Below are 25,546 nucleotides of genomic sequence, written 5' to 3' on the forward strand. Positions count from 1 at the left end.
TTAATGCAAAAAGAAAAAAACATTAGAAATGTATTATTAACTTGATCTACCTCTGCTTTTTAGGTGCTGCAATGCAGACTTGTGTGTTACCTGTGGATTTAACTTGGGTTGCAAACACATCTAAGTGTTGTCATGTTAAGATGTTCAGATGTTCCTTGGCATTTGTTTAATATTTCTGCTAATTCACTAGGATGCAAAGCACCCCAGGTCTCTAATAACTCCACCACAACTATCCTAGCCAGGTCATTACATCTCACTTATTTGGCTCTAATGGTCCATATCAAGGTGAGCATCAAGGCAGATGTCTCCTCATACATTCTGAGATGTGCTTTGAGAAACACTTCAACCTTGGGGATAGGAAGTTTTTTTTCTGACATCTCACTTGACATGTCAAAGGCAGTGGATTGAACAGGGCTATTACTCTTCCCTGGATAATTGAATTCTGGGATTTTCTGCTCTCTAGTTTGAATTTAGTACAACAATTCTAGATAAAATAGCTACTGGAAATAAGATGAATGTATACTTGTTAGCGCTTGTTTTTAGGGATAATGTATGCGCCAAAGCATTACTTTTTAAAAATTATTTCTGTTTTTGCCTGCTCTGTTTTGTTTTAATCATGTTTCAGCTTAGTCTCGGCTGATTCTTCATTTATTAATATTAAAGGATTAGCCCATTTTCTTAAAAAAAAAATCCAGATAATTTACTCACCACCATTCCATCCAAAATGTTGATGTCTTTCTTTGTTCAGTCGAGAAGAAATTATGTTTTTTGAGAATAAGCATTCCAGGATATTTCTTGTATTAACTGACTTTAATGGACCCCAACACTTAACAGTTTTAATGCAGTTTAATATTATAGTTTCAACGCAGCTTCAAAGGACTCTAAACGATCCCAAACGAGGCATAAGGGTCTTACCTAGTGATTGATTTCATTTGACAAGAAAAAAAAAAGAAAAATCGTCTATTTCCGGTCCTGTGACGCGCCAGCGCAACCTCACGTAATTGCTTAATGATATCAAAAGGTCATGTGTTACATATATGAAACACACATTTGCGGACCATTTTAAACAATAAACTGACACAAAGATATGAATTATTATCATTCGATATACAACAACGTCGGAACTTTACTCTTTCTCCACACTTGTAAACACTGGGGCGTAGTTTCGCATACGACATCCGTGACCTCTTGACGTGATGATGTATTACGTGAGGTCACGCTGGCGTGTCACAGGACGGGGGGAAGATGAGAAGTTGTGGTTTAAAAGTGCATATTTTAAAATTTTCTTGTCAAAAATGACAATCGTTTCGCTAGGTAAGACCCTAATGCCTTGTTTGAGATCGTTTAGAGTTCTTTGAAACTGCAATTTTAAACTGCATTAATATGAGAAAAATCCTGGAATGTTTTCCTCAAAAAACATAATTTCTTCTCGACTGAACAAAGAAAGACATCAACATTTTGGATGACATGGTGGTGAGTAAATTATCTGGATTCTTTTTTAAGAAAATTGACTTATCCTTTAAGAAAACCACATTTTAACATAGTTCTGTAATGAATGTAGATAGCACAGCTCTAATAATTTGACCCTAACAAAAATGTGGAGCACAATTTAAGATATTATTGATATTTTCTGGGGAAAAATCTAAGACGCATTCTTTAGCATCATGTCTATAATAAGCAAAGCAAATGAGATATTGAGGAGATCATTGATCCATATTTCTTTTCCGGTGAAATGCAATTTTCCAGGAAAATGTTTAGTTGAATCTTTGTGTTAAACAGACACACATGCCTTCAGGCAACACAATACACCATTATAGCTATGATTGAAAGACACCGCATTAAACCAGATACTGTGCACTTTTTTTTCTGTACACTGTTTTTGCCCTCAGGCACAATGGGATGGTTTGACAGGACGAATAGTCCTTAACAAGACTGATGGTTTGCGCAGAGAGTTCAACTTAGATCTGATCAGCCTCAAGGAGGACGGAGCGGCAAAGGTGAGTCGGAGATGTTGTTAAGGTAACGGTGAGAAACCGTTCGGCTGTCTAATCTGTTAACCTTGCAACTATTCATACGAGTTTCCAAGCAGTGTGTCTGAAACCTTAAGCCAAGATTTTTAACATTATTTGGACAGTTTGTTTATTGTGCATTTAATTATGTATGTGCCCGTTAAATGTGTTTTCCAAAAATATGCTTTTTGAAAGCCAAAATAATATTTATTCCCAGGTGAAAAAAGTGCACTAAAATACTTTTTATTTAAAGGGCACCTATTTCATTGCTAAAAAAACACGTTATTTTGTGTATTTGGTATAATACAATGTGTTTGCGTGGTTTTTGGTAAAAACACATTATTTTCCACATACCGTACATTTTTGTAGCTCCAAATTTCCTGAAACGCACTGATTTTGTACAAAACTCATCGTTTTGAAAAACGCTGTGGCCCTGACTGGCCAGCTAGTCTGTACGTTGTGATTGGTTTTGAATACCTCTGACGTCAGCCGGAAATGTGATGCTCCTTACCATGTTTGAAAGATTTGCTTACAATGCAATGCTAACAGGAGTTAACTTACAGGCTGTGAGTCAAAGCGAGAGGATTTACGATAATGTCGGTCTTGTCTACATCGCCAATCCTATGAAGTAAACTTTTGCCAACAATCCATGTGTTTGTTGTAGTCCAACAAAAGAGATTTACGTTGAAGACGATAACTCACATCATCGTTTACTTTGTGGTTTGTACCTTTTGCATATCATTAACATGCAGTCTCACCTATAGTCACATAATTTTTTTATTCTTTTTCATGAAACTGTCACAAATTTCCATGTTTTTTTGTGATCGTATCACGAATTTTTGTTTATGTGTCATTGTCACATATTGGTTACTCAACTGTTTTGTCTTATTTTCTTACCATTGTCGCTTCGGTTTATGGTTAGATTTACATAAAAAGACATCCTTACCCAAACCCAACTCTAACCCTAACGCCAGGCGACAATGGTTTAAAAATCAGAAAATATTCAAAAAATAAATCAGAAAAAAAATCAATACTTAAAGTGACATCCTAACGCAAACACCAAATCTAACCCTAAACAGAAGCGTCAATGGTTTGAAAATAGGAAAAAGCAGTTGAGTAACCAACACGTAACAATAACAAATAAACAGAAATTCGTGATATGATCACAAAAAACACCGAAATTTGTGACCGTATCACGAAAAAGAATACAAAAATTATGTGACTATTAGGTACATAATTTCGTGAGACTGGGTAGACTAATTCACACTTTCGGTTGAATCGGACCATAGGTGCCCTTTAAGTAAACTTTGTAAATGCATTATTTCCATGCACTAATTTTACTTGTATACTAAAAATGTCTTTAGTACTTCTTAAGATAAACTTAAGAGCATCTATGTGTAGCTACTCTACTTTGCTTTTGAGACATCATTTATTTCAAAACACTTCAATTAACTTTTTCAAATGCACTGAAGTACAACTAAAGTACAACTATACTTTTAATTTGTGTATTTGTTATGTAATACCTTTGCACTTATTGGCCAGATTTACAAACAGCTTAAAAAAATACTGTCGGAATTTACTAAAGACGCGCAGCGAAAAGTGGAAAGGTTTAAAAAGAAAAGGTTTGGACAGAAATGAGAATTTTGTGCCTGTGTCAGTAAATCACCCCCACACTGTAAAACCTAAAAGTTAACTCAACTCAAACCATTTGAGTAAACCGGTTGCATTAGACCATTTAAGTTTTAAAACACATACATTTGAGTACTGTGAACTTAAACAAATTGAGTCATATGCAGTTATGCACTTATATTTAAGTTCACACTACTTAAATATAAGTGCATAATTGCACATGACTCAAGTTCACATCAATCAAATGTATGTGTTTTAAAACTTAAATGTTTTAAGGCAACCGGTTTCCTTAAATGGTTTGAGTTAAGTTAACGGTTTAACAAATTTCCAGTCCCATCTCTGCTTTTTTTTAAATTATGATCATAAGCTAATTTCCCTTGTTAAGTAAATCTATTAAGTACAAAAAAACTGTTCTTCAAAAGTACTTGCTGGTATTTAAGTATGTTTTAGTACATTCAAGTATACTTTATTTTGACATATGGGTTAGGCAGATAATTTTGCATTGACCGTGTTGATCTTGTTCTGACTGCTCAACTCTTCAACTCTTTCTAAAAGCGTTTGCCCGACGGTGCGTCACGACCCACTAAATTGTGGACAAAGGTTTGTTGCAGTCAATTCCCTGAGTTAGTGATTAAGACCTGTGGAGAACTTGAATTTTCTTCCCCTGTGTGAAATCACTTCAGTAAACCAACTAAATGCCATTTCATCAGCTTTCCTCTCCCTGTAGATTTTCCCTTCACTTATGGAAAGAGATTTCTGCCAGTAGCTTTTGCCAGAACGTCTTGCTGGGATGCCAGTCGGCACGCTTAATATTTAACACTGTTCACAATGCTTCTCGCCTCACACATCTCCCCCGTAAGCCGAATCAAGTGTGCCGAAAACTGCACGTTAATCCACCGGCAGATGTTTAGAGAGCAGCTCTAATCTACTCTTTAAAGTTAATTTGAATAAGTCTCTCTTTGCAAACTCCTTTAAGCAGAAAGACAAATTTTATACATAGAGTGAGTAGATTAGGCTTTGGTTAACAAAATGGCTTATCTCAAAGACAAAGGCAAGCCCTCTTGATGGCTGTTGTATTCATTTATTGCTACTAAAGTTTTTCTGTACACATTTCATTTTACTATTAACGAAATGATTATTTATTTCTGTTTTGAAATAAACAAAAATAAATTTTCTGCAACTTACAGCTTATTCAACATATTTTAACACTTTGCGTGACAGTACAGTATGTGAGTGGGATCAAATCCACAACTTGCAACAAATGTCATATTTAAATAGAAGATGAGAAGTAATGCTGTGCTAATTTACAATACACACAATCGACAGGTTTGGAGTTTTCAACCGCCCCCTTCTCCAAACAATGTGTCACACAAACTGTGAAGGTCGAGCTGAAATGAGCAGGGACCTTGTTAAAACCTTGTTTAAAAGAAACGTCAGGCACTCTCATAACACTAAAATCCCTTGTGTGCTACACACAGCCAGAAACAGCCATGGTTAGACAGACATTTTATGCATCATTAATTCACATTGTAGTTTAGGATTATAGCCTTTCTCCTACTTTCTCCTTGTTATTACTTAACTGTGAGTAAGTTGTTACGCTTGTGAATACTAAATTGTGGAGATGTTATGCGGTTGGTCATGCATTCAGATATCTGATGTCATAATGCCAAAAAATCAAGAAACGTAAGATGTGACAACGCAACAGTGACAGTTGCTTAATGGTCATTTATGACCCTGGATCACAAAAGAAGTCATGAGGGTATTTTTTATAGAGTTATACATTATAATAAATAAATAAATAAGAATAAGCTTTTCATTGGTGTTGGCTTGAGAAAATTGCCTTTAAAGTTGTCCAAATGAAGTCCTTAGCAACACTAATGATGATACATATTTTTTTTAATATAGGGGAGAGCGGGGCACAATCTAATGCTTTTTGGTTTTGGCTCAATCATTAAAAAAAAATTCGAGTTTGATTAATTTTATTTTTACAGAAGCAACACACACATCTCTGCTACAAATGACCATTTAAAGTTTGTTTCTACTTACCATTCTTGGACAATACACCAAACATGACAGAAGTGCAAATGCTACAACTTACCCCATAAGTGGGGGTAATTGTAACAGGCAGAGGGTTAGTTGTAACACTTGCTAAAAATTAAGTTTGCAGGCAAATATTTCAATACTATTTTGTCTATATACTTGAAGTGGATATTGTTTATATATCTGACTATACTAGACAGGTATCTACACTTTTCAACCCTCATCTAACTATATTTCAATTATAAATGGATACAAATTTCTAAATATGTGAGAAAGAGCAGCACAATTATGACAAAAAAAAAACATTTTTATATGTAAAAACCATACTAAAGTCTCAAAATCAAATTCTGAGATAATGAAAATCAAAAGTTTGATTTTAGCCATTCATTTCTTTATGATTTTATCTTTGACGTGACCTTATTCGATCATTATTAAAGATATGAATAAAAATAATTTTAAATAAATTGATAAGACAGGCACATTTATTTTGTTGGCAGCCAGCAATCATTCGTGTGTAGCCTATTTAAAACAACGGCAAGAATTACGCTAACGTTAGTGTTTTTCATTCGTAAGTGCTGTGGGATAGTTGTAACACAGCGTTACAATGAACCCCGCTGGGTCAAAATATTTTCAAGCCCACCAAAAAAGTTGCTAAGAGCTGCAGACATATTTCAAAATGATGCAATGTTTTAGTCAACAAGACACTGATTTAAATAACATAACATCGTTTTTGGTATCTTACACACCTAACTCAGAAACCGAAAAAAAGATATGATGAAAAAATGTACTTACATGCCAACAAAACACTCGTTCATTAATAACTCTATGGAAAAACATTATACCGTTCCATAAATTTCCGTGAAACCGTCTTTTGGCAGTGTGAAAACATTACGGGAAAAACAAATTGCTCAACCACGTGCAAAAATGTAAACGGCCTGTGTTACAACTCACCCCTGCGTTAGTTTTTGCACCCCTACTGTATATATTTACGGTAGAAAATATCTTTATGGACCATGATCTTTATCGTGCTTATTTTTTGCATTAAATGTATGTCTGGCTATTGCTACAAATATAACCATAAGACTTTTGACTAGTTTTGTGGTCCAGGGTCACATTTGTCACTTTTTTTGGTACCTCAGAAGTCTGGCTTTCCGAATGTTTTTACCTTTTCCATGTGTTTTCTTTCTTCTATGTTAACCCATGTTTACAGCCCATTATTTAAGATTCTGAAATAATTATATTTATGGCAAAAATGTTTTGCATAACTAATTTCACTCCTTTTTAATCTGAAATTGTAAAGAATTTAAATTGTACCTGTATGTAACCATAGCATATTTTTATCTCAACTAAATGCAGAATACCGTAACTAAACGACTTAATCGTATTGCTTGCTTTCTCTCTCTCTTTAGTTACTGTACCACAAATAGAGCAAATGGATTGCTAAGGGCTCATGCATTTATTTCAAAAGATTTATTTAATGTGAGCAAACACCTCTCCGAATTTCTAGGCCACATGTTAAATACATTTTTACTGTTTGGGGGGTGCATTTAATTGATTATTAGTATTAAAAGGGATTTTTATTTCCTTCCTGGTGCATTTTGGAATCAGTCTATTCCCTTTTCATTATCATCTCATGTGCTCACAAACAGAAATTCACATTATGGTTGTATTAATTTATTTTTGTTGATTTTTTAATTGTGTTGTTAGATTGGCGTGTGGAATTCTTACACAGGCCTCAATCTGACCGAGAGGAAAGACAACAAAAATATAACGGACTCGCTGGCTAACAGGACACTTGTTGTTACAACAATCTTGGTAAGGCAGATCAGTTTTAATATGTAGGAATTTACGATAAAATGTGTTGATATTTTTCATTCAGCATTAGGCTATATACAAATTGCTATGTTTGATTGGCACTGATAGCTGAAAATTATACAGCTTGAATTTACTGTAATATTTATACAAGACATCATTCAAATCATTACTGGTATGACATTTTCAACCCATTAGTTAAAGCTTTACAGAACTCATTAAAACCTTTTAAATAAGCACGATTCAAAACAACAGTGTTCACAGACAACAATACATGACAGAAAATCAAACATTTGAAAGGCATAAAACCTTTCCACAAGCTCAATAAACATGAGATATGTCAGCGCACACACTGTCAGAATTATGGTATAAAAGCTGTCACTGGTACCCTTTAAAAAGCCACTTGGGTACAGATTTGTACCTTTGAGGTCCCAGTATGCACTCTTTGGGTACAAAGGTGTCGTTTTTGAAAGAGTACTGCCCCATTGACAGCTTTTGCACCTTTTATCTGAGAGAACTAAAAAAATGTAAACTGATTTGTTTGAGAAGAGTGGCAATATCTTACATGTGAGTTTTATTTGTGCACAGGAAAACCCATATGTTATGTATAAAAAGTCCGACAAGGTGCTATATGGGAATGATCGGTTCGAGGGCTACTGTCTAGACCTGCTGAAAGAGCTCTCGAACATCCTGGGATTCACGTATGAAGTCAAGCTGGTCTCTGATGGGAAATATGGAGCTCAGAATGATAAAGGAGAATGGAATGGCATGGTTCGGGAATTAATCGACCACGTAAGATTTTTTTTTTAAACACTTTTTGATTTTTCTTTTAAACACTTTTCAATCCACAACCTCGGTGGTGCACATAAAACATCTGCAAAATATAGGAAAAGCCTGCTTTAATGCCTTTAGTTTAAACAAGTGTAAAAAAAGCTACAGGAATCTTACAGTAGGCAGTTATTTATCATCAAAGCCTTTTTTGTAGGACTCATGCCTTCAGGATTCACTTGTTTTCATCTTTGTGGTTGAATTGTAATATTAGTGGCATATGCTTGTAAACCTAAATATAGAATTTAATTTATTGCATTGAAGTAAGTTCTTATTTTTTTTAAATGCTTAACTTTATCTTCCCTTAACCAGATAGCTGACCTTGCAGTGGCTCCGCTGACCATCACTTACGTCAGAGAGAAAGTCATTGACTTCTCCAAACCCTTCATGACCCTGGGTATCAGCATACTTTACCGCAAACCAAATGGCACCAACCCAGGGGTCTTTTCGTTCCTTAACCCTCTCACCCCTGACATCTGGATGTATGTGCTGCTGGCGTGTCTGGGAGTGAGCTGTGTACTCTTTGTAATAGCCAGGTATGGATGAGAATCCAAGGTTTCTAAAGAATTGGACACATCTAGGAGCCCTATTTTTCAAAAGTGTGTTTTATGATGTAATATCTCATAATGAGGCACACGTTGTCATTTAAAGAACACAGCTGCTATCTGTGTCTTAAGGGAACGCCTTATAGTAATTTTTTATCTTTTGTTTCTCTTGCACATTTCACTTGGAAGTTTTTGCTGTCATGGCTGATTTATTGCACGCACTGATATCACGTAGCTTTTTATGAGTGCATTTAAAGTAATGCATTTTTCACTTGGGGTATTGTTAAACTTACCAGAATCTAAATGCGGATTTGATTTAGACACAGATCAATAAGTAATAAACAAAGCTTAACAGTTTTATATTGCTGTCGGATCGTAGATTAATGATATAATCATTTCATGTCGTGGGGTTGTTTTATTCCACTTTGTTTTCTCATAAATGCTTAATACACTTTCTTAAGTAGTTCAGAAACATTTGTATAAGCGAGCCAAATGTAGTTATTAGAGGTATTACATCCCGGTTCATGAGCTGAAGCCTTGGGCAGACATCCATGTGTTTATACCTAAAGAGAACATCAAGTCAATCACGCTACCAAATCAGAGCGGAAATGATTGGTTGCTTCTATTAAAATGCAAATTAGAATAAACATGCTGTCCAGTCAGACTCGGTGTAATGGACATCTGGTGAGGTCAGAGCGTTACTGCGGGTTCATGCACACCGAGTCACCCATTTGTTCAGAGATATAGCGAGCAGGGAGTTTGCGAAACAGTGATCTTAAAACTTGGCACACGGTGCGGCTTATTGAGTGAGTATCTACACACTGTGAGGTTTGACAAATGAGTCCTGTGATACCTTTTGATCAGGCATTGATTTAACATTAGGCTGGTTTTATAAACAACCCAATTTTTTGAGTGTTTAAATAGTGGATGTGTCTTTCAAACGCTCTTGTAGAAAGGAAGAGTTCAGATACAAAAGCCGCTAAGCAACACCTTGGTCAGAAATAAGATTATGATATTGACTAAATGCCCTTGGCACGTATTATATGTCATTAATGTAATACTTTTTTAGATTTTTTAGCAAAGTCCTCTAAGTGCACAATTTCAAACTTGGGTCCCTTGAGTACTTGGACCTGAATACCAGTGGCGGCTCGTGATTGCTAATTCAAAATAAGTGTTCGGAGTGTCATGTTTGTTGCTTGCGTTTTCAAAATATGTGTTTGTTGCGTCCTGTAAACCATGTGCAGCACGTGTTTTGTCAAAATGAGTGCCTGCTGCACATGCGTCAAAACCGTTTATGATAAAAGAGACGTTCACAAAATACACGCAAGACACTCCCTTAACAGTAAACTCTGATTACGGATGAGATAATGTGAGTATCTGGCAAACGCTAGCGTCTTTTTTATCATACTGTAAACCCTTTATATGCATCTGCAGCAGGCACTTATTTTGACAAGACACATGATGCACGCAGGATCTCGATGCTTCAAACACATATTTTGAAAAAAGGAACCACACACATGATGGGCTACATACATGTTGTGACGAACTTCGCATCGAGCACCCTCGAAAAAGTCACCGGCCGCCACTGCTGAATATAACCCGAATATCACATGCATCACAGATTCTCTTAATGTGTGTTTCAGTTTTTTCATGTTTACATTCTGACTTTAATCATTTGCAATGTTTCTAGTTGCATCTTTAGTGATTTTGCAACTGTTTACTATGTCATGTCCAAAGAAGTGGATATTTTTGCAAAAAAAGCTTGCATGCACATAGAGGGTTTTGCAGCGAAAGACAAATTTGTTTTATACCAATAAAATTACTAAAGTGACATTTTTGAAAATAAGGCATTTCAATAAACTATTTATTCTTATTACAGTAAAATGACTGAACATTTAAGTCACACTTAAAGGGATTTGCTCTTCAGTTGTAATGCAGGGTCACACCAGACGCGGTAGAGGCGGCAAGCGCGAGTGATTTACATGTTAAGTTAACGCAAAGACGCGATACGGCATCCTGCAGCACGGTACACGTGGTAGGTGCAGAAGGTGCGGCGCGAATTGCGCGTTCCACGCGATTTGAGCGTTGCCACGGGAAACGCGCAAGTTCAAAAATCTGAACTGACGTGATTACAGGAAGCGAGCGGAGTCTCAGCGGACTCGTAAAAGCCCCTCCCATGACGCAAATTTCTGTGTGATTGTCTTGAATCACTACAATTTCACGTGCGGCTTTCACGCGTAAACGAGTAAACTCAAATGTTCAAGCGTCCAACTTCGCTACTTTTGCCACCTCTACCGTGGCTGCTGTGAATGCACCATTAGAAATTAAATCTCTGCTATAAAAATTAACATGCTATTAATTGGAGTTATTTCTACCTGAATAAAAAAAATACTTCAGCTTATGGCTTTTGGTCAATATTTTCCAGCCATGCTTCAGTTGGTGTAAGGTAATGTAGTTAAATTGATCTGGTTTTGGCAGACAAAACCAAATTTTAGATACTACCACATGACACACATTTTGTAGATTAACTTAAATCACAATGAAATTGGAATTAAAACTTTTTTAATATTCTGGTATTTTTTTTACAAATAACTTTTCTGTGAGCTTTATTATTTTTTAAAAATTAATGTACCCTCATAATCTTTAATCAAATAGCAACATGACGCAACTTTCAAAGATCCAGTCAATTCTCGATGGACGAATTCAAGTCCAGCCCTACCTTTATTCATTTTGTTTCATTCTAATATACGTCACGACAGGGAAAATAAGACAGCCACTACTTCCGTTTCATTTTGACTTTAAATACTTGAAAGTACTTCCCAATTTTCCTTCATTTTGCAAAAGCGAAAAGATAAAAAAACTGAAAAGTTTTCTCATTATATGGGTCGACTTTTAATCTTCAGACGGAGCTGTTATCGATAGCCTGTAGTAAGAAAAATCTTTCTAGCTGTTCTACAAAAGCAGTTTTGATATAACCAAACACAGAGCCTTTCAGGCAAAATGATAATACAAGAAAGGCAGGGATGTATCAGATGACTGTACTGTAGTAAACCTGTTTATGTTGTCTTCCCCTAGGTTTACTCCGTATGAATGGTATAATCCCCACCCCTGCAACGCTTCCTCTGAAGTTATCGAGAACAACTTCACACTGCTCAATAGTTTATGGTTTGGAGTAGCGGCTCTAATGCGTCAAGGTACATTACACGCAACACACATTTCAGTTTGTAGCATTTGTTCAGCCGATAAACTTGCTGTTTGTTTAACTGCTGTAAGTAAATTCTGGTTTATTACCAAAGCAATTTCATGAAACCATTCATATGGGATTTTTCCATTATTAGAGGAAATCATTTTGTGGGCGTTATTTTTTAATGAAATTGGAACCAAGCCTAAACCATGTGGTGTGCCATAAGATTATAGTTGAAGTCTACAGAGGCCCATAAAAAGCTTTAAAGAGGACATATCATAAAAATATCATTATCATTCCATGTTTAAGTTACAATTGAGTCCCCAGTGCTTCTATCAACCTAGAAAAAGATTAACCCAGTAACTTAGTTTCGGTGAACCATTTTCTGCAAGCATGTGAAAAAAATAGGTCATTGATATTTGGCTCTCCTTGTGATGTCAGATGGGGATAATACCGCCCCTTAATCTGCACTATGCAACCGCGAAACTGCCATTTAGTGCAGAGATCAGCTCATTTGCATTTTTAAGTACACACCCAAAAAAAGGCAAATTTTTGCTCACACCTACAAAGTGGCAATTTTAACATGCTATAATAGATTATCTATATGATATTTTGAGCTAGAACTTCACATACGTACTCTGTAGACACCAAATATTTATTTTACATCATAAAAAAGTCCTGTGAAATGTCCCCTTTAAAATAGGCTAGACAACACAGTATCAAATTAAGTGGGATTTATTTTAACATTTTACAAAACAGCAAATGTTTCAATTGTCAAACATAAAAAACTTCTCTGTAATCTGTGTAATATTATGAGTTTGCTTTAAATTTTATGTGTTTACTTCATACATCACCTAAAAATGCGTAAGAGTGTTTGCAAAATGAAAAGCCAAGTTAGTTGTTTTTGTTGCACAGTATAACGTAACGACATGCATAGATTCCTAATTGCAAATCAGATGTCCAAATACTTTTTTATTATTATACCCCGTTTATTATGAAAAACCCTGTTCTACAACTTTGCATGGTTTAAAAAAATTATCACTGGCACATGCATAAGCCACAACCACTTGGTGTTAAATAAATATTTCATGCTTGCAGAGTTTTAGTCAAGGTTTCTCAGATGTAACGGGTGTGAAGTTTGCGAAGCAGGGTCTGTAGGTCCCTTTACAGAAGGCATGAACCAAAATGGATGACCTGTCAGGTGCGCAGGAAGTGTGAAACACCAAGAGCAGTTTTAATGAGCATTGGCGAATCGGACAAATCATTATCCAACATAGTCTGACCTCACATTCCAGCGAGTTTCTTCTGAAATATTACATAAATCTTATTTACATCAGAGAGACTGTTCAACCATGAAGGAAATTTTGAGTTCACTTTAGAAAGTTCTTGTAGCTTCAGGGTAGGACATGGCACAAGCAGCACTAGAAATGTCACGGTTATGGGTTTGGTTTACAGAGGACGCACAGATAGTGAAGATATTAATGTTGAATTTACTAACTTTGGATAAAAGCGTCAAGAAAATGCATATATGTTTAAAATGTTAAATAATGTTTAAAAATGTTATGTTTTTAAAACAAAGAAACTATTCTTTGAATAATGCTTTGAAATAATGCAACATTCTGTTAAAAAGTGCTACATAAAATATGATTTAGATTGAGTTTGATTCAGATTTGAATTAAATTGAATTGAAAGGTGACATAGAATGATTGAACGGGGTATTTATCCTTGTTCTGTGATGTGACATGTAGACAAATTTTTTTTGTTTGGGTCTGTTATGCCTTAGAAGTTTCCTAAAAACCTCTCTCAGATAGCTCTATTAGGGTGGGGGATTTTAAACAAGTGGTTTTGCACCTATTTGGCCCCCCCTTGGCTTAACTTGCAATCTCATTACTGATTGGCTGACTTTGCTGCCACTCAAAAAATGTAGCCAATTATTTTAGTGGAGGGGCAGTAGATGCCTGTGATGTCATAAGCATCAGTTTTCTGGCTGACATTTCTAAAAGAGGAATTTCTATGAGACTGAGATGTTTAGCATGTCTAGCACTTTTTGTATGTTTGTGAATGCGGGTAGACTACCATTATTCAACAAAGACAAGGTAAAAATGGTTTTTCATTCTCTGTCCCCTTTAATTGAGTTGGGTCGAACTAAACTGAACTGAATCTAATCTAACCTAGTCTAATTGAACTGAATTAAATTGAACTGAATTTAAATAGATGTCTTAATATTATAGCAGTAAAATGAGTTCATTTCATTTTACTTTTGTTTGTCAGAGAGAAGGTGGAAAATACTGGTGTGAAACTAAATTGTGACAGTTTCCTTGCAGTAAACCTTGGCTAATATGATTATGACCTGGAGAAAAAATACCAAACATATTTATGATATGACCTCTTAAAGCTTTTTGAAACCCACTCACACAGTTAGTCTGAATTAGACTGAAAAATATGCACGCATATCGCTTTGCATGCATTTTCGTGCATTATTACCTGCCAGAGTTAAACCACCTACACAAGGTTACCGAATAAACCTTGTTATCTTTTTCTGACGTCTCATCAATTAAAGCATTCAGTGGAATACAAATGCAAAACTCGATTCTTGACATTTGTTTTTGCTCTTAAGGTGACAGAACAATGTTAAGGTGGATCATTCGAGTTATGCTGTTCAGACGATTTATGTATTTGTTTTATTGATTGATGTGGTGATCCGTCTCATCTTGAATTGAAATCAATAAGGATTATGTGACAGGAACTTGGGGTGGAAAATGTTAAGTGGCTCCTCCCCTTTTAAAATAGGCAATAGCATTTAGTTCATCTCATATCCTGGAATCTAATAAGAAGCTGAAGTGCAGAATGATGTCAAAAAATTATTGATCTGTTTTCAAGAGTTAAAAGCTAAATGCATATAATGTGAATTTTGTTAATGTTTTGGACCACAAATATTCATAAAAGCCAAATAAATTTGATTTTGATTTCATATGATTTTTTAAAGTAACGTGTTACGGTGTACAGAGATGAACAATGGCATCTAATGGTTGCTAAATAAAGAGTGACATCAGTGAATTGGTATAAAATAGCTTTTGTCATTCTTACTCATACTTTGATCTTTCAGTTATACTAAAGCAAACAAATCCCATTTGAAGATAAATGCTTTTTTATCATTCTTAAAGAAAACCACAGCATAAGACATGGTCTATACATTTATTTTCACATGACTACATGATTAAAAAAAACATTAGTTGATAATCACTATCGTTATTTGCATGGCACTGTTATTTTATGTACAGATGTTTTGGGAATCAGTTGCGCTTTACATTGCATTTGAATGGACAAGCTTAAAATGCACACACACTCGCAGTGTGAATTTGTGCTATCGTTTCCCACCGACCTGACCTGCGTGTTCACGCATAAATGACAATCAGTGGCTCTTCAGGATCATACATCAGTATCAGTGGTCTGTCTTTTTAACTACAAAATTACCACATATAATTATGAATCAATAGGAAACTCCACACCCATATATCTTAATAGCTCACACAATTTATTACAATGGTGACAATGCTTTCCAGTTACACTAAAGATCATTCAAGGCTAGAGGATTCCAGCTGTTGTTAGATTATGATTATAAAGTTCAGATGATGGTTTCATCTGATGATCTTTGTGTGCTGAAGTGCATCCATGTGTGTGATAAGCAAACGCGATTTGTCGTCCTGTTTATAGGCGCATATTACTAATGAGCTCATTAAATAACAAAAACAATATTGCGCCATTGACCTTACTGTAGGTTCACACCAGACGTGTTTGAGGCGTCAAATTCATATCTACCGTGCGTAGTTGGACACTTCAATTTTCAGTGTACTTGCTTCATTCACATGAAATTCTAGTCTTCATGACATTCATGTGGAAATTTGGGTCATGGGAGGGGCTTCTGCGACTCTGCTCGCTTCCTGTAATCAAGTCACTACTAGAGCAAGCTCCTGATTGGTTAACGCGACGCGTTTTTCCACCAAATAAATTTTTTTTTAACTATGGCATTTCCAGCTGCAACGCTTAATTCGCGCCATTCGCATGAACTAGACACGCAAATGAGGTGAAATCGCGTCTACCGCGTCGCGATAAATGCTTCATTCGCGCAGCGAAACCTCCAGATGCGCATCAACACATCTTTACATTGACTTAACATTGAAATCACTCGCGCTTGGTGCCTCTACTGCGGCTGGTGTGAACGCAGCATTAGACTCAAAATAGCAACGCGCCAACAATGCGCCTGAACACACCTCGTTTTCAGACCAGAACGCAAAATTGGGCGCAAATGCATTTGCTATTTAAACAATGTGGTGCTAAATGTGAAAATGATAATTGTGCCGGGTTCAAACTAACAAGAGACCCTTGCGTCGCGCATAACACTGCATTGTGTGGGGTGTAAGATAGGCCTCAATACAGTATATTTAGGGGTGGTTCACATTTCATGGCTAAAACCGTGTGGAAACGCGACCGTCGGTTGGTTCTTGTCACATGACCTGCGGTGCGCTTGCGGCATTTTGAAAAGTGGAAATGTTTTTAACTCAATGCGGTGCGACGCGCCTGGAAAAAACGAGCGCGTTGTACCGCGTGTCCCACGCTTCCATTATGAGCGAGCATACCACGCGCTACATTTTGAAATTACGAACTTGAGCGTGCAAAATATGCGAAATGTGAATCGCCCCTTAAAGTACATTTTATCAGTCCATGTCCATATGACCCTTTGTGTGAGTCAAACCCATAACTTTGCCATTGGTATGGTTTTTTACTTACATGAAGACTTTTTTTGCGGCATTTTTAGTGCAACGACTTGTTCCGCAGCTTGTACCTTTAACCCCATGTTGATCAGTTGACATTTTTATGTATGTTGTATTACATTATGACACTTTTGCAGTCTAGCTTTTTATTTATACTTGGTTAAAGTTTACTGTATACAGGCTTATACAGCAGTAAACTACTGGAGTCACCATACTGTTTATGATACTCTGAATACGTGATATTTCAGGATCTGAATTGATGCCCAAAGCACTCTCCACCAGAATCGTGGGAGGGATTTGGTGGTTCTTCACTTTAATCATCATATCTTCCTACACGGCCAACCTGGCTGCTTTCCTCACAGTGGAGAGAATGGACTCCCCCATCGACTCTGCAGACGATTTGGCCAAGCAGACCAGAATCGAATACGGAGCAGTAAGAGATGGATCCACAATGACTTTCTTTAAGGTAACATGTTGTCGTACGCGCTGAATCGATTCGCCCCAGCGCTTCAACAAAAACTATTAAAATATACAGCAGAAGTGGGTAGCTGTAATCCAAAAACTCACAAATAGATTCAAGCAAAATATCAATTTTACAAGTGCCCCCCCATCTGTACACGAGATGGGGCTTTTATGAGTAAATATATTGGATTTTGGCCGGAAGCTAAGAGCCGATCAATCTTTTGCGTCTGTCTCATGATAAGATAAACTAATAAAATTGATTCAAAGTCACAGACGGATTAATTTTGCAGTGCGTAAACCACAATTGAGTTGTGAATTTTCAAGTTGTATTTTAACAAAAAATCACTTTCATAAGCAGACACGAGTCATTCTTATAAATTCTCCTTTGAATTTCACAGTCACAAGCGGTTTATCTAAATGTGCAGATGGTCTTATTCTTTTCATTTTCTGATAATATCCCTGCCACAGACTCCCTTCTAATGCCTTCAATGTTTACGTCTGCAAATCCGCTCATTCACCTCCGACCGTCCAGCCATCTGAAATTCCAGGAACGCCAGTAATCCATATATTTTAATCCAATGACTTTCCTGTGCGCATGGGTCACACATATGCATCGTGAATTATTTAGAGACAGATACAGTAGAAAAGAGCCCAATGGGTTTTATCCACTAAGTTTATAGGCTGTGATTACAAAACAAAGGTCTGCCAAATCAAATCAGCTGTGAGAGATTTACAGGACAGATGCCCATGCTGTCCCCTGACACACTTGCACCGAACATCTTACACCACTTTTCCCCCTAGAGTAAAAAAAGATCAGACTGAAAGCTACTTAAAGATGAGATCCGTATACGAGAAAGAAATATCGATTCAGAATCGACCTTTTAAAAGTTTTAAAAGCCAAGTCTACTTTTTGACATCTTTGCCTTTTAGAAATCCAAAATCTCAACGTACGAAAAGATGTGGGCATTCATGAGCAGCAGGAAGAACACAGCGCTGGTGAAGAATAACAAAGAAGGGATCACAAGAGTCCTGACCACTGATTATGCCCTCCTCATGGAGTCCACAAGTATAGAGTACATCACCCAGAGGAACTGTAACCTTACCCAAGTCGGAGGACTGATCGACTCTAAGGGCTACGGAGTTGGGACCCCCATAGGTAAGGACATGTACCTTTATGCACTCTATAGAGAAAAGAGTCTTCCATAATGCAAGATAGATTGCTAAGCCCATAACCCCCTACCGTAATAGCCTGAGGCTGAATGTGGGCCAGTATGCACTTTGTTTCTTTTGAAAGAAAGTCATCAAAAAGTTATGGCGTAATCGGCCTGATCCTGACCATCTTTTTGAATTGTGGATGGATGTATGTGGGGAGCTTTGACGAAAATTAACCTTGGTTTTATTATAGTAAACATTAGTAAAAAGGTTAATTTGTAGTAATGGTGGTTTTACTTTAGTATTTTTTTTTTTTAAGTAAAACCATGGTTAATATTCGTATTGTGTAAGGAAACGGGTGATTCTCGCGAAATTAAACTTATGAGGTGTCATTAAACATTTTTATAAAAAAATAAATGCTATCAAAATAAGAAACATACAGTTACAAACATCTCTCCATGTACTATTTTGCACATGATTTCAAATGACATCATACATTTAAGGGGAACATTTTTATTACCGCAACGTGTCCATGACTGGATTTGGGTTCTTTGACATGGAAATATTTATAATTCAAAAATCTAAAAATAAAAAGCTTCAGTGCATGTTATACTATAAACATTTACAGTAAAAAAAAACATGTGGTATTTGGTGATCATTGGTAAATGTAGAGACAATAATAAGGAATATAAATGTGTCCAAGACCAATTTTCTCATCCTCCGCAACAATTTTCAATCATTGTTAAAGCCCTCAAGGAACTAACATTTAAAAAAAAATGGAAGGGACATAATTGACCGTGACACTCAAGATGGCTACCAGGTAAGCAGTTCTTATTTTTTCTTTCCAGATAAAAGTTAAAATTTTGTTTTTCATAGTACATAGACAACTTTTTAGTTCTCATTACTAAAGCACGAGTTGATAAATGCATATATTTAATGTAATATCATGTTGCGGTAATGATCATTTTTGATAATGATAATCTAAAAAAGTTTAAATAATTCAATAGGAAATATTTTTTAAATCCTCTAAAAATAATGGTTATAGTAAGTTCAGACCTTAATCTTATATGTACAAAAAAAGAAAATTGGCTTCAAGGGCTTTTTAAAGAGACTGATGCTGGACACCTTCGAAATCTGGATTTCGTGAGATCACCCAAATGGTTTCCCCAGAACAGCATCAAACATCATCAGCCTTTATATCTTTGATCCCATGCAGGCTCGCCCTACCGAGACAAGGTGACCATCGCCATCCTACAGCTACAGGAGGAGGGAAAGTTGCACATGATGAAGGAGAAATGGTGGAGAGGTAATGGATGCCCTGAGGAGGACAACAAAGAGGCTAGTGCCCTGGGTGTGGAGAACATCGGAGGCATCTTCATCGTCCTGGCCGCTGGTCTTGTGCTGTCTGTGTTCGTGGCCATTGGAGAGTTTGTCTACAAGTCACGCAAAAACAGCGACATTGAAGAGGTGAGTGACGGGCTGAATGAGACGCCCTATGGGATCTCAGTTATACAGGTGCTAATTACACCGTTTAACAGCGGAAATGAGCCATGTAAACGCATGCCTTGCAGGAGTTTTGGCAGCTGCCTGCTGGTCAGGAAAATGTTTTCGATATGCAATCGCTGTTTATCATACCATTTTTTCGAAATTATTTTGGTTAGCTTACTTGTTCTACATGCATGTTTGTGACCAGAATAATTAAGCATATTTTGCATTGGTTTTTTTTTGTTTGGTTGCATGTGCATGTCTTATCTCGCTGCATTTGTTACAGTATATTCATGTTTTTGACATCAGTGTTAATCCCAACAATGAAATTACAGATAAAAAAAATTTCTTGGTCAAAAACAAGATCAAAGTTTTAACAAACTTTTGATTAAAAAATAACATTAATTATTTGTAAATGTCCTATACATGCTTTAAGGTCACCTAATTCTTCAAGGTCCCCAGAACATGTCTGCGAATTTTCAGGTCCAAATACCATATAGATAATTTATTATAGTATGCTTAAAAATGCCTGTTTTGGGGTGTGCAGGAAAATGCAAATAAATTGCTGCTTTCCTCCTGTTTACTTTTATCTATACTGAAAACATACATAGTTTTTAACTCATTCCTCGCCAGCCTTTTTTTTTTTAAAGTTGCCCGTCAGATTTTTTTGTGATTTTCACAAAAGTTTCACAAAATGCCTTCCAGGAATAATATATATATATATATATATATATATATATATATATATATATATATATATATATATATATATATATATATATATATATATATATATAACATACAAATATATCAAATGAAAGAACAGACCGTCTGCTTTCAAACAGACAATAAACAAACAAAATTGCGGGAAAAACGTTTATCCTATCTATATGTTTTTCTCTTATAAACTCTTTAATATGGGCATTTTTCTTAAAAAGCTGAAATAATTGCATTTTTGTAAAGGAATTTTGTTAGAGATCAAAATAAATTGATAATCTCGGTATAACAGATTAACATAAAACCTCATCAGGAACACGTTTTTTCATGGAAATATTTTCTCTTAATTGACAAGATAACTCGTCAATGGCGCGGAAAGAGTTAATAAGACGCTCACTTTACTTTATTGTTCATAATGAACGTGTGGTAATGAATAATGTAAAGAAGGTTTAAAATTGAAAGTATAACCTAACTGTGGTCTTTGGATGGTTGTGGGCGGGGCCTGCGCAAAGTGATGTCACTTTGCTTAGAAAACACAGGGGTTTTACAGGGATTTAAATTAAAGGAGTGGGCAGATTTGTATCATTACAGAGTGGTTGTGTACACACACAGGCAAAACACAATTATGTTCAAACAACATATAAAAGTGAATTTTTCATATTAGGTGACTTTTAAATGAATTAATATTTATATTGTTTAGAATTTTGAACTTAATTGCAATTGAACATCTGCAATATTTAATTATTTTCTTCAAAATAACATTATATGCTTTTTTAAAATAAGAAAAGAGCATGAAATTAAATTACACGAGTAATCCACTTAAAGGACAATTTATCACAGCATCTAATATACAGTATATATAACATTAACACTGGATCATTTGCATGTCACTGATCTCATCTTTTGTTTTTCTGTTTTATTTTTATCATTGATCTGCATGCGCAAGGCTTTCTGCTTCTTTTACGGAGTCCAATCCCAGCAGTTGGAGAGGAGCGATTCCATCTCCTCCACTGGCACCTCCTTATCAACAGATTTAGAGAGCGGGCGGCTCCTCGGGGATGACATATGTTCCTCACATTAGCCACTCACACACTCATATCTGTAAGGGCTGCCCGTCATTCAAAAGGCCAAAATAAACTCCCTCATTCGGCACCCGCTGGTTACTTTTGAACCGCCTTTCCAAACCCTTGACCTCAATCCCATGCCCATACGACTGAGAAATTAAGTACGGTTTTCAGGGAGAAGAGAGAGAAACGCATTTTTTCTTTCTCACCCTGTGTGCAAACAGATAAGAAATATAGTGCACACAGAAACTTTTATTGCTATTTGAGGCTAAATTTAAGTGTAAAATTTCTATAGTTGATGTCCTAAATTGACCTCTTATGGTCTTAAAAGTTAAGACCACGTGGTGAGGATATGTAGGCAAGGCATATGTGTATAATGATCTATTCAGTGGCGGCCAGTGACTTCTTTTTTCGTATGTAGCCCGTCATGTGGGATTCTTAATTTCAAAACATGTGTTCTGCGCATCGAGTGAATCTATGTGCATCACGTGTCTTGTCAAAATAAGTGCCTGCTGCAGATGCGTCTAATGGGTTTATGATAAAAGAGACGCTTGCGTTGCCAGATACTCACATAATCTCATGTGTAATCAGAGTTTACTGTTAAGGGAGTGTCTTGCGTGTATTTGTGAACGTGAACGTCTCTTTTATCATAAACGGTTTTGACACATGTGCAGTTATTTTGACAAAACACGTGATGCACATGGTTCACATGACGCAACAAACACACATTTTGAAAACATGAGCAACACACATGACACTCCGAACACTTATTTTGAATTTGCGCCCCTCGGATGAGCAGTCACGAGCCGCCACTGCTATTTTGGATATACTGTATCTATTTTCATAGGTACATATCTGTACCTAAATGGCACATATTGAGACCTTATTAAAGGTTGCCGTCCCAGTGTCAGCTTTTGTACCATTTTTTCTGAAAATATGGAAATCGAACCCATGACCTTGGCATATGTAGCACCCTGCTTTACCAGTTGAGCGTCAGGAAAGCCTGGCATTACAGTAAGTACAAAAGAAACACTGATATCAGTCTCTTAAATTTCATTAACCTTCACATGTTGTATTTGGCATTGAGATGAAAAGGAAAGTTTTCATAATGACTTGATCTAGCGGGCCCATATAAAGAAAGTACAGTTAAAAGCCCAAGTTAATGAGCTCAGTAATAAGCCAGGAGTTTATTCACTGCACACTGTGGAAGTGCGCTTATCTGTCTCCCACTTCCCCCAGTGACAGTTTTCTTGCAACGTTGGTCTGAATGCCTTAAGCTGTATTTTAACATCCATCTCATAATAAACAGTGTCAATTGTAATGCATTTGCAATATCATTCTGGTGCCTAGATAATGCACGGGGTCCCACACAAGACCTCTGTACACTTCCACCCCATCTATTATTCTGGTGTGTGTGTTTGTGTATATGGCTCGGGGCTGCTTTGGCCCCACACATGGCATCTGTACATTGCCACAAGTCAAATAAGTGATTAGATATGAGAATGAAGTCTATGGGATGTTTTCTGTTTTATCATTTGACATTAATGCATTCGGCAAGGGACTTAAAGTACATTTTTTATCAGTATGTATGTTCCCTAGGGATCGAACGCATATGTTTTGGATGGCTAGTGCAATTCTCTATCAATTCTCTATAGGAACTAATCACTTTACGTTAATTTTAACCAGATGTGAGGTGCTCACAGTTAATGATGAGGAATAAAAAATGCACTATGTGTATTTGTCTATATTTGTCTGCAATGATTCTTAGTAAAAACATAAAACTTGTAATAGATCGACTGCAGTATAGTGCAGTACAGACATCAAGCCAACGCAGGCAGCCGAATATGCGACGCGTACCGGACAGCATTAGGTCGTGCTAGCCACGAGCGCATGTGTGTGTGGAGTCTCACGCAAGCCCTCGTGTTCTTTTTTTGACAGTGTGTCTCTTTCAGTGCTGTGATGGAAGACCTGGGCAAATCCCTCAGGTGCCAAAAGGCATTGAGGAAGAGAGGCAGACACCGAGAAAAAGCAGGCCTGTCTGGAGTCTTATGTAACTCTAAACGCATCCTGAGGAGAGAGACAGTGACTTAGATCTGCCTCTAACAGACACACGGGAGGCAGCTCTGCTTTGGCATAACTGTCATTGAAATGAATTTTACAAGGACATTTTCCATTGGATTTTGTGTTTTGCGTTTTACTGAACAGCGCTTTGTCTTGTTTTCTTGAAAAATATTTTAATATTGAGTTTGGTTTAACTGAGGAGACAAATATCATGAGATTACTATTTAGTTTTTTTGAGAATTTGCAACCTGACCTCACAAGAAATTCGTATCAATTCATTCTAAGTTAATCGTGCAAAATTGTACGATTGTCATATAAAAAAAACGAAACCCAACCCCTAACCCCAACGTCACAAGGGTCAAGGCAAAGTGTACAAAAACGTATGTATGTGGTCGTATGAATAAATACGAATTAGCCAACTCGTAAAATATAGCTAGTTATATACTGTAGATACACTGTAAAAAATACTTTGCTGCCTTAAATTTTTTTGTTGAATCAACTCGGATTTACAAGTCATTTCAACTTACTGTTATTTATCTTGACTATTGATGAGTTGTTATAACTACAGGTGAGTTGTTATAACTTATAAAATTAAGTTGACTTTTCGCAACTATATTTTATAAGTTGTGACAACTCATCTCTGTTGACATGACTTGTAAATCTGAGTTGATTTAACAAAAAAATTTAAGGCAGCAAAGTATTTTTTTACAGTGTAGCGTTGCAATTTGTACTAAATAGATTTTTTGTAAAATGCAGCTACACAGTTTTTCTTTTCAAGTAAATGCATCTTGTTTACAGTAACATTTTTTAGATATTTTATTTTCAGGAAACAAAGACAAAGCAATTGATAAAGAAAATGCTGTGTGATTGGGTTTTTTTGTTTTATGTCAAATGTACACAAGTCAATATCTTGTATTATTTATAAAAAAAGTTTGTTTTGCAAAATGAAAGAATTTATTTTGAGATATATTTATTACGTTATAAGAGCACATTACGTTGTACTGTATATGGTAGCATTTTCTTGTGCTGTCCTTGATTAAAAAAATAAATAAATAAAAGCTTTAAATATTTTACACTAGCTCTGTTAGTGCTTATTTTCTTCTTCCAGGGTTTCCCAGCAAGCAATAGCCATCATTTCACCATCTAGGTTAACTATACACCTGATATAATCCCGCTATGGGTAACCCACTTCTATCCAAAATAAACTTAAATGTCCTTTTTGCCAAAATAACATCAACATTATTTACATGGTGTTTGGTTTCATTTATTTATTTATTTTAAAATTTTCACTAACAGACCAAATTTTGCTATTTTTTTTGTTTTTGCCTAGACATCTGGGATGTTTAGATGGCTATTAGACATTTCTTAAAGGCAAAATTGCTTAATGGGTTCATTTATCTGTGACGCTCAGCCTAATTTTATAACAAATGACTGATAAAACAGAAAGTGCCTTTGTTCTTCAGAACGAATAAAGATCGTAAGGCATGACTGTTTAAACATTACTTTTGTCTCATTTTGACCCTAACAATTCGAGACATTCTGTCTCCATAAGCCTCAAGGGACCGACCAAAGTATTTTGGCTCAGACTGAGGCAACATCAAATCGAGGTTAAAGGTCAGCATCTGCTTCAAGATCTACCTACTCCATGACCCAGATAAATTGCTCTTTAGATTAAATGCCTCAGAAATACATCAGACATGTCTTAACGGGAGTCAGAAAATGCACCAAAAAATCCTTCTGAGATCTTCCTAATCAGATTTTTGTGTTATGAATGGATTTAAAAATA

The 25,546-nt window shown here is 36.1% G+C and overlaps 1 protein-coding gene across 3 annotated transcripts in view; it reads left to right on the forward strand.

The window, feature by feature from the left end:
* The window catches only part of grik1a (glutamate receptor, ionotropic, kainate 1a), a 53,274-nt gene extending 28,498 nt beyond the window's left edge, over nt 1-24,776 (forward strand). Inside the window, exons 8-17 of one of the 3 annotated variants that reach the window (XM_073816036.1) lie at nt 1,890-1,997; nt 7,386-7,493; nt 8,079-8,282; nt 8,631-8,854; nt 11,939-12,057; nt 17,068-17,285; nt 18,212-18,437; nt 19,650-19,900; nt 21,582-21,736; nt 23,652-23,792. In XM_073816036.1, the coding sequence (XP_073672137.1) occupies nt 1,890-1,997; nt 7,386-7,493; nt 8,079-8,282; nt 8,631-8,854; nt 11,939-12,057; nt 17,068-17,285; nt 18,212-18,437; nt 19,650-19,900; nt 21,582-21,716 (1,593 nt within the window). In that variant the 3' untranslated portion in view covers nt 21,717-21,736; nt 23,652-23,792. Of the gene's footprint in view, nt 1-1,889; nt 1,998-7,385; nt 7,494-8,078; nt 8,283-8,630; nt 8,855-11,938; nt 12,058-17,067; nt 17,286-18,211; nt 18,438-19,649; nt 19,901-21,581; nt 21,737-23,637 lie in introns of all 3 variants that reach the window. The other 2 variants (XM_065290725.1, XM_065290729.1) reach the window with 2 other exon arrangements.
* Nucleotides 24,777-25,546: the final 770 nt, after the last annotated feature.

The sequence above is a fragment of the Paramisgurnus dabryanus genome, chromosome 10 (assembly GCF_030506205.2).
Source record: "Paramisgurnus dabryanus chromosome 10, PD_genome_1.1, whole genome shotgun sequence".
NCBI classification, from domain to species: Eukaryota; Metazoa; Chordata; class Actinopteri; order Cypriniformes; family Cobitidae; genus Paramisgurnus; species Paramisgurnus dabryanus.